The sequence below is a fragment of the Melopsittacus undulatus genome, chromosome 6, assembly GCF_012275295.1.
Source record: "Melopsittacus undulatus isolate bMelUnd1 chromosome 6, bMelUnd1.mat.Z, whole genome shotgun sequence".
Classification (NCBI taxonomy): Eukaryota; Metazoa; Chordata; class Aves; order Psittaciformes; family Psittaculidae; genus Melopsittacus; species Melopsittacus undulatus.
This window is the reverse complement of record NC_047532.1, coordinates 2010743-2020402: the sequence shown is the minus strand read 5'-3', so window position 1 is coordinate 2020402 and position 9660 is coordinate 2010743. Positions and strand designations below refer to the sequence as shown.

Below are 9660 nucleotides of genomic sequence, written 5' to 3'. Positions count from 1 at the left end.
ACACAGCACAGCCTTGTCAGTCAGCACTGACTGAGCACCCAGGGTGTCCCCGAACACCCATCTCTGTGTGACTGCAAGGCTCCAGCTCTCCACAAGCCTTAATGCAAGGAGGATGCTGGTGAAGCAGCAGCACAAAGGGCAGGACATCCTATGGTGACATGCATGGAAAGTACAGCCTGGCAGGAGGTTTCAATGAGAAACAGACCACACAAAATGTACCAGAAACACCCACCGAAGGCAACCAGCACTTTGGGCTCTGGCCAGGCAGCCCCAGAGAGTGTCCCTGTAATGTCCCCAAGCGCTGGGGCTGGGGAAGGGGCTGGCACAGACTTAGGGACTGGCCGAAGCCACTGAACTCACTTGGTGGGCACATAGGAAAGCCTGTCCAATGTACAAGTCCTTTTGGGGTGGTGACATGCAGTACCAGGCTCCATCAGGATGCTCCGGGCACTTGCTATGATGAGGCACCAGATCAAAGGGAAACTGAAGTAGTGATAGAAATACAGTGCCATCCAAAGCCTTTGGGAGCTGAATGCCCATCAAAGGGCAGGAAGCTGCAGCCCCAGCAGCTATATGGGCAGCATGGGGAAGGCATGTTTTATAGCAGAAATGCCCTTTGCTTCATAGTAAAGCCACGATAAGCTTGAAAGAGAGAGAGAGAGAGAGGGGAAAAAAAGGAAGTAATTGGGATTTTAAGTGACTTCCAAGCCCTTTTGCACTGACAGCCTCTCACCTGACAGGTATATGGAGAAGTAGGTGGCCTTGGCCAGCTGGGGACTTTCAAGGTGGAACAAAAGAGATGTGAAACATAAAAGGTTTCACTGCAGCCTTGTTTTATCCCTCCATAGAGGTGGCCCCAGCCACTGAGGGGCTGATGTCATGGGGGTGCAGCAGCACTCTGCTCTGGGATGCTGGACATTCACACCCGGCACACACAGCCACTGGGAACATCACCATGACAACAGTCATCCCACATCACTGGTACAGCTCAGCATCCCGCTTAGCAACTTCTGCTGCCCTCCCTAGCTGGGGTCCTGCCCCCTGCCCCCCCAGTATTAAATACTATCAATATGTGAATGAGATGCTCAGAGGGTGCCAGATGCACCAAGCACCTGCTGGGAGCCCAGTCACTGAGGATGGGCACATCCTGCACCCCCTTGAAGAGCCAGTGCCCCAGCATCAACCATCAACAGCCATCAACCCCAAGACTGGTTTTCTCTCCTCACTATCTCAATGGGTGAAGGCAGGACAGATTTCCTTCCAGCACCTGCAGCAGTGCCTGGGGTCATTTTAAGCCCTGCCAATGCCACAGCACTGTTCAGGTGACAGCCAAAGGCACAAGAGAGGTGTGTAGGATCCTGCAGAACCCCCCTCTACACCCCAGCATGTGGACTCACCACTACACCATTCCCTACCACTGCCCATTCTTCACAGCTGGGCCAGGGAATGCTTTTGGGAGCAGGTATTTAGCCAAGCTATTTAAACCTACTTAAAAGGCAAATAGTGACTGCTGGGAGAGCTGTAAAAGACTCAGGTGGCACCAATGGAGACAATTCTGTCTCCCCAAGCAGAGTGTGCTGGGTTCAGTGTGGGCAGGTGAAACCAACCAGCTCAGGCTCTGGTTTCTTGCCCTGGGTGATGAGTGTAGGATGGCAGGGCAGAAAACTCACCCACAATTGCTTGTAGTGTGTTTTATTTCTTGCAGGGAACAGAGCAGATGGGGGCACCTTCCTTCTCAAGGAGAGGTGGTCCAGAAACTACCTCTGCTCAGCACCAATCATGCTCCCTTTATTTGGTTTGGGAGGGGACCTAAACTACAATAATGTTATTAATATTATCAATAACAGTTAGAGTTCTGACTGATGGCAACAGTTCCTGCTCCCCAGGCCAGGCTACACGTTGGTGACACTGTCTGCTGGCTTTGCCTCGCCTGGCTCCTCTCTTTTGGGATTGGGGGGGAAGACCCCCACACTGTTGCTCTGCAGTCCTACAAACGCTGGTGACTTCTGCCCCTTCTTCAGAAGGCAGCAAACCCCACAGGTGAGGAAGAAGAGGCTCAGCATGACCACGATCAGAGCCAGAGAGCCCATGTCTTTGGGGTGCGGACAAAGCCACCGAGGGCTGCTGCCTATCTTGGCTGAGAAGTTCCTGCTCTCATCCTGGTAGGTGCAGAGAGCTTCATCCTGGTCCAGCACACCCACACCAGCAGCCCACAGTGTGTCCAACCAGGCCAGGGAGCAGCAGCTGAAGGGGTTTCCAGCTATGGACATGTCCTTCAGGCTGTGGGACCAGCTCGTGAGCACCGGCTGTTCCAACGTCAGCAGCCGATTGTTGCGCACGTCCAGGCTTTCCAGTGGGGAGCAGGAAAGACCTGAGGGTAAAAGGCTCAGGCTGTTGCCTGAGAGGTCCAAGACCTTGAGCTTGCCCAGGCAGGGGAGCTCTGCTTTGCCATTGTCCATCTGGTTGTCCCTGAGAGAGAGCTCCTGCAGGGAGAGCTCCAACCCGGCCAGGGCTTCCTTAGACATGAACAGGTCCTTGTTCTCCGACAGGTCTAGGGAGAGTAGTGAGGTCTGGTTGAAGGCATAGGGCTGTAGCTTTGTAATATTGTTCTTATAAAGACTCAGATGCTTCAAGCGGGGCAGGTTGTAGAAGGGGGTGCAGGTGCCTTCTGAATCCCCCCCCTGGCTCTCACAAGGCTGGAGGCTGTTGGAGCCCAGGTTGATAGTTTCCAGCTGAGGCAGAGAACCAAAGAACCAGGGTGGCAGCATGTGGAAGGCATTGCCATGGAGGTCCAGTGAGCGCACGGACAGGGCAGGATGCTCCAGTGGTGCTGGTGAGGGCTCAATGGGCTCCATGTCACCCCTGGCCACATCCTGGAGGCAGTTCATAGCCAGGCTGAGGTGATGCAGAGAGCCCAGGCTGTGGAAGAAGGTAAATGGGAAGAGCTGCAGCTGGTTATTGCTGAGATCCAAGTCAGCCACATGGCTCAGAGCAGACACAGTGTGCAAGGTCCTGTTAAACGTCCCCATCTCCTTGTAGTGCAGTACAAACTCCCCTGGGTGGCTTGAGCCTGGGAGCAGGGAAGCAATAAGGTTGTTGGAGAGGTTTAAGTGTGTGAGATAATGGGCTTTGGGGAGCTCTGGGAAGTAGAGCAGTCTGTTATGGCTCAGGTCGAGCACTTGAAGCAGGTAGGGCTCTGCTCCATCCTCCGAGGCAAACAGCTCCAATGCATTGTGGCTCAGATTTAGAACCCGCAGCTGCCTGAGGCTGAAGCCAGAGATGCAGTGAAGGGAATTCAAAGCCAAGTTCAGCACCTCCAGCTCCTCCAGAGCCTCAAAGACTCCCTCCTCTATTTCCATGATGTAGTTATTGCTGAGCTGGAGCTCACGCAGCCGTGGTGTGCTCTGGAACATCCCTGCCTGCAGCCTGCTCATCCTGTTCCTGGAGAGGTCCAGCACCCTCAGGCTGCTGAGGTTGCGGATGTACCATCCTGCCATGTGGCTCTCCAGGTTGTTTGCCGACAGGTCCAGGACCTCCATGTTCCTGAGCAGATGAAGGGCTCGTCCATTGGGGAGGTAATTGCGGTCGAGGTGGTTTGATCCCAGGAGCAGAGAGCGCAGCTGGGGCAGCTGAGCCAGGGCTGTGGCTGACACAGCTTCCAGCTGGTTGAAGCACAGGTCCAGGTGCTCGAGCTGCTCAAACCCTGGCATGGAGCTGCCTGACAGGGTTTGGATGAGGTTGTTGGAGAGCTCGAGGTGCTTCACGCCTTGGCCAAGCTCCTTTGGAAGCTTGTGCAGGCCAACTCCTTTGCAAGACACCTTTGTGGGGCTCTACAGAGAGACAGGAGAAGCCGTCAGCATGAGAGGGTCTGCAAACCACAGCCCCAGCCAAGCCAGATGCTGTCCGAGATAGGCATGAGCAACATGGACATGAGCACAGGATGGGAAGGGAACAGACCTGAAGCTACCACTCGGAGGCAAGAAGCTTGTCCCCAGGTCTAAGGTGTGCTTTCAGTGCTGGGTTGTTTCTGAGTGCAAGAAGGAACATCAGCTTCAGCCCTGCAGGCTGTGCTCCCATGCATCCCATGCATCCCAGCAAGCAAGATGGGCAAAAAGATAGCATATGGAGTCAAGATGCATCAGGTTGGTGGGGCAAACCCAGCCTCTGGAGGGCACTGGGCAGCCCAGGGACTGGTCCAGAGCATCCCTGTCCTGTCTGGACAGAGGAGGAACTACCACCCCCATGGAAGGGACTGCTGGAAGGTGCCACTGGCATGGCAGGGACATGGGAACATGCTCCATGGGAACCAGCTCAGAGACAGGAGAGCAGAGAAGCAATCAAAGGTAGGAAGGTTTGAGATGGAGAATGGAGGGAGGTGAGAGGCATAGGGAGGAGATGCACCCTGTGCTCCACAGAGGGATGCTTCCAGCCCCACTTGGATCCAGCAGTGCTGCTGGGGCCATCCCAGCCCAGGGCATCCTTAGAAAGGACCTTACCTGCTGGCACAGTGTGGATCTGAGCCTCACCTCCCCACTAGACTGGGCTCTGAGAATGGATGGGAGCAACCAGAGCAGCAAGCATCCTCTTTCAGGCAGCCGGTGTTCAAACAAGAGCATGTTGGGCTGTGGGCACTGCCAGCCCTGTCCCACTCCTCCACTGCTCTCTGGAGGGCTGGGCTCTGTATAAATAGGTTTCAGGATGGGCCGGGGGAAGGAGATAATGCATGTGGGTGTTTGTAGCTACGGAAGTGGGAAAAGAAAGACATAAGATTGCAGAGGGGGAAAAACAGTGCAGAAAACCACAGGGAAGGGAAACATGAGGACAGGAGGAGGCAGGGCTGCTCTGGTGCTCAGGTTGTCAGCTGCTCCAGCCACCAATACCAAATGCCAAGAGGCAGTGGTGGTACTTGGGAAAGCTGAGAGTGTTTGGGGGAGTTCCACTGCATGGACCTGGTTCTTCCTCCATCTCCCTCTTGCCAGGGGCAAGCAGTGCTCTGTACCCAGGGTACAGAGACCTTCCCACCCATCCCAAGCTGTGACCCAAGCTCCAGGCTGCAGCCACCGGGGATCACCATGGGAATCCCAGCACCTTGGGCTGCAGGTGAGCTCATTGCAGGGAGGCAGAGCAGGTTCCTCTCCCCACGCTGCCAAGGGGACTCTCCTGCAGCATCCTTGGGTTTACCACCCATTCCCAGCAGGATGTACGGTCCTGGTAACCCCCTTCCTGCTCCTCTTCCTCCCCAGGAGTCCACCCTGCTGCAAGAGCTGTGTTCCTCACTGCCACATCCCCATGTGCCTCCAGGCATAGGGGATGGCTGCTGGGTCATCTCACCCAGGCCAGGAACCAGATGGGGACTTTCCCTGTGGCAGCTTCAGGTGGTATCTGGGCTCCCAGAGGGATTGGACAGGGATTTTCTGTGGTGACATCTCCATGTCCCTGTGCCACCCGGTGCTGACATGCTCCATGGGGACATGGTCCATGTGGGATTTTGGCTCAGTGAGGCCAATTTCCTTCCCATCCGAAGGAGCATCTCCAGGCTGCTGCATGGTTGCCCAAGGATGTGTTTTGCTGTAGTTTCAGCTGTAGAGCTGTTGCTTTAGTCCTAGATGTATCTGGCAGGCAAAAAAAAAGTTATATATATATATATATATATAAAGTTATATATATATATATATAAAAGTTACATATATATATATATGTAAAATATATATGTACACACTTACATGTACGTATACATCTGCAGAATGAAGCAGCCTGGCTTCTGGCACTGTTGCCCCATGCCCTCCTCACAGCTGATGTGGTGGGGAGCACTCTGTCACCTCCAGGATGTGGTTCAGCCTTGAGCAGGACCAACGTCACCATCCAGCCAGAGCACACAGGGCAGTGACAGGGGCTGAGCTCAGCCCCGAGGCCAGGGCTGGTGCTGTTGTGGGCTATGAGAGCAGCCAGGGGCCCACTGCTGTGTTTGCAGGCGCATGAGGACAGCACATCTGTGCAGATGGGGAATGTGCAGGCTCTGGATAGGGAATCACTGACTTCTGGATGAACCTTTACCTCCTGCATCCCTCATCTCCTAACAGCAGCCAAGCACGGAGCCCCCAGAGCGAAAGGTGATGCAGAGGAGGAACCACACCATGCAAGTGGTGCAGCCCCCAATGCCTGGAGAGCCTTGGCCCCGTCCTCCCTGCATCCTGAGCTGCTGGGCATGGCTCTACACAGTGGACATGGTGCTTGAAATGAGCTGAAAAGTCCCTACTTTTGAACAGGGACTTCTATGGAGAATCCCTGGGCATTGGCATCCCAAGGCTGTGAACTCCCTTTGCAGGAGCACCTAGCAGAGTGAGCAGGCTATGGACATAGAGCCATCGAAGGAGCCCTGCACATGCCAAGAGGCTTTTCATGGACCATGCTGAAGGCAGAGCCAACCACACAGCACAAACAGGAGGGATTTGCATCGGGCATCCCATGCTTCTTGCCTGTCCTGCTTCCAGGCTGGCTCCTAGGCCTCCAGAGTGGTCTGTTAGAGACTGATGCTCCTTCTCCCTCACCAGGCTTTCACATCAGAGGTCAGCAAAGGATGGACAAAGGAGCAGCAGAACAGAGGCTTGGTAGAAGAAGGGATAAAGACACTTGGCAAACATCACCAGCTGCACTGTGGGGTGACAGACACTCACTCCCAGCCTGGCCATTATAAAGGCAGAAGGGTATCTGGTTATTTAGGTACATTATATCTATACTTCTTTCCCAGTAAGTCATGACAGCAATGCTGTTTTCCCCTGACTCCATAGAGCAGCAGGGAGCTGGGAAGGCAAATGCTGAGCAGGCAGCAGGAGACCACTGCCTCTCGCATTGGTGGTGATGGCCACAACAGCTACACATCAAATACTCCCCAAAGGATGGGGATGCTTTGCCTCTCAGCTGTGCCCCATTGCACAAGCACAGTCAACACACTTTGCTGTAGTTGTACAGCCTTTCCAGAGCAACTCCTGGTTGGGCTGGGGAAGGACAGGCCTGTGAGTACACTGAGATCAGGAAAAAGCTTTATTTGCAAAGAAAATATTGACAATTTACATAAACTTACATCCTAATTTATATACATTATGTATATTTTATATACAGATAGTCTCTTGAATAAAGATGTTGAAGCACAAAACAGCATCAGTACATCACCGTGCAGCTCTAACAGGTAAGAGGAGAGTTGTGTCTCTCTGCCCACAACTCCTATTATGCTTTTGTTGGGGAGTCCGAGACGTGATGAACATGGGGTTTGGGGGGGGCTCAGGCTTGTGACTGGGGGCAGCCACAAAGCACAGCTACCATTGTCCCTTCCGCTGTCCCCAAAGCCTGCACCAGAACACCCTGGGGCCAGTGACACCAGCCTGCAGCAAGAGGGAAGGATTCCGGGCACTCCAACTACTGGGAAGAGGGGAAGACACATGGATCAGCGGATGCACTGTGCTCATCTCCCTCCCAGCACAGCTTGAGTGCTCTTTTCCAGGCACCCAATGTCGCTCATTCAGTGGAAGGACAGTGCCAAGTCTCCTGATGGGGACAATGGGTGGCAGGGAGACCACAGCTGCTTACCTGCATGAGAAAGGCACTGGAAGGAAGCAGGGCCAGTTCTGGGTAGGGAGCCACGACCTAAAGCCTTTACTGAAGGGAATCATCTTTTCAACCAGGCCCTGAACACAACAGCCTCCCTAGGAATTGTCTCTGTAGAGAGGAGCTTGGGAGAGAGAAGGTTTTCAGATCTGCTAAATACCCATTAGCTGCTTGCCACATTCCTGCAGCTGGAAGCCACCGAAAGCAGGGCAGCAGAGCCAAGGCACGTAGGTAAGAGCAGAGGCACTGGAGAGGAAGGCTGGCACATGGGAAGCCAGCGGTGACTGGTTTTGTGTGCACCATCTCAAATACACTGATGTTTGTCTATAGATGAAGTGCTTCCTTCCTTGCCAGACTAGGAGCTGAGATACATCAAAATTCAAATGCATCAGATGGAAAGACTGGAGCAAGGCCCTGTTCTTGCTGGAGTTTGTTAGAACCTGCCATAATCCTCCTCCTCACGCTCCCCCAAGGAGCCAAGCTGGTTCCAGGCCTGTTGGGCTCCAGTTAAGAGCACCAAAGATAGTGGGGCACCATCTGGAGAAGCATCATACGGAAGAATCAACACTACAGCCTATGTAACCTGCACTGTAATACTTCATTAATGAGAACTTGTTGCTAAAGAAGCCAAAGGGTTTCAAGCACAAGGACTCTCCATGGCTGCTACAGGACATAATCTGCCTGCTCATCCCAGAGATGAACATCTCTTAGTCCCAAGGCCACCTGCAGGCAGGTATTCTCTGCTCTCCAATACCAGTCTCCAACTCTGCTACACTGAGCTCTCACTTTGGTGCACCATGAGCACAAGAAAAAGCCTGTTAACACCTCCCATGGAATGAACCCTTCAGCTCCTCTCCCTCATCCCAGGATCATGCCAGAGAAGGAACTTGACAGCGATGCATGGGGCTTTTAGAAAGAGAGGGGATTCTCCCTCTGCCTCCTCCTGCCCACATCCATAATCAGGAGAAATCCTGCCAGTGGGGGACAAGGAGTGCAAACCCCGTCCATTGTGCTTTCCTAAGTCACTGTGTTATTTAAGCTTGCCCCTAAGACTTGCTGTTCAGGCTGTATTCTAAAGCAATTCTGTTAACGATTTGCTTAATGTTCTCACTATACACAGTTGTCCCAATTCATCCTTGTCAGAGAAACATGTCCTTCTTAATCCATTTTAAAGGAAATAAACCACAAAGACTGGTTAAGCGAAGTGCCCCGAAGGCTCTTGCTAGTCCAACATGTTGAGGCTAGAAAGGAGCACATACTGGAAAACAAATAGCAGGCAATTCTTCATGCAGCTATTTTACAAACTGCACGCCTCCTGTGAATAGCGAGGCTGTAGCCAAAGCCGGGTGCCCCCAAGAAATAGTTATCTCCCAATGACTGCAATACTTGGCAAGTGAGATCACTCGCTACAGATAGGGAAAGGCAAATGGAGCCAAGAATGCTTCAGTCGGGGTGGACCCTCTGTGGTTAGATGAGTGGCTACAGCGCAGTGCTGAGGCACGTCTGCTCTCATGGCCCTCCAGGTGACCATGGCTGAGCCACCTCTGCTTAGAGATGGAGGATGTCAGTTCGGGACTCATCCCATTTGCTACCCAGGCTGAAACGGCACTACCATCCTCGGTTTTGAAAGAGAAAAACATGCTCTGAAATGAAATCCAGTTAAAGAAACCCACCCAACACAACCCAGCACAAGCCAAGGCATGACACAAAAGAACAATTAGCACTTCAGCCTCTTCCTCAGCTCGAACACATCTTATAGCTTTAGGTCTCCCCAGTTGAGGGGAGGTAACGGGAGAGAGTTGCTCAAGAAGCCAAAAGAAACAATAGTGTCCCAGCACTTCTATTAGTCACCAGAAATCGAGTTGTGACTAGACTCAGCAGGGCTCAGAGAGGAGAAAAAGTGGTGACTTCATGCTGGACCAGACTTCTTAAATACTGCTGGCTTTTGCTTTGCTAGAGCCTCCATCACCACTTATTAGAGCATTTTAGGTAGAAGGGTGCCAAAAGGAAAGGGGGGAGCAGGAGGAAGGACAAAAACCACATCTGAAAGCAGGACAG

General features: G+C 53.0%; 1 protein-coding gene across 1 annotated transcript; it reads right to left on the bottom strand.

Annotated features, from left to right (window-relative positions):
- Positions 1 to 1892: 1892 nt before the first annotated feature.
- LOC101869734 (transforming growth factor beta activator LRRC32-like) lies at positions 1893 to 4616 on the bottom strand. Its single transcript, XM_034063491.1, has 2 exons — positions 4497 to 4616; positions 1893 to 3830 (listed from the first exon to the last, which is right to left on the bottom strand). Exons 1-2 carry the CDS (start codon positions 4614 to 4616, stop codon positions 1893 to 1895), a joined length of 2058 nt encoding a protein of 685 aa, XP_033919382.1.
- Positions 4617 to 9660: the final 5044 nt, after the last annotated feature.

Coding starts and splice junctions, on each gene's coding strand:
- LOC101869734 (XM_034063491.1), bottom strand. CDS start 4,616: ATGCTCTTGTTTGAACACCGGCTGCCTGAAAGAGGATGCTTGCTGCTC. Junction 3,831..4,496: donor GATCCACACTGTGCCAGCAG/GTAAGGTCCTTT, acceptor GTCTCTCTGTAG/AGCCCCACAAAGGTGTCTTG.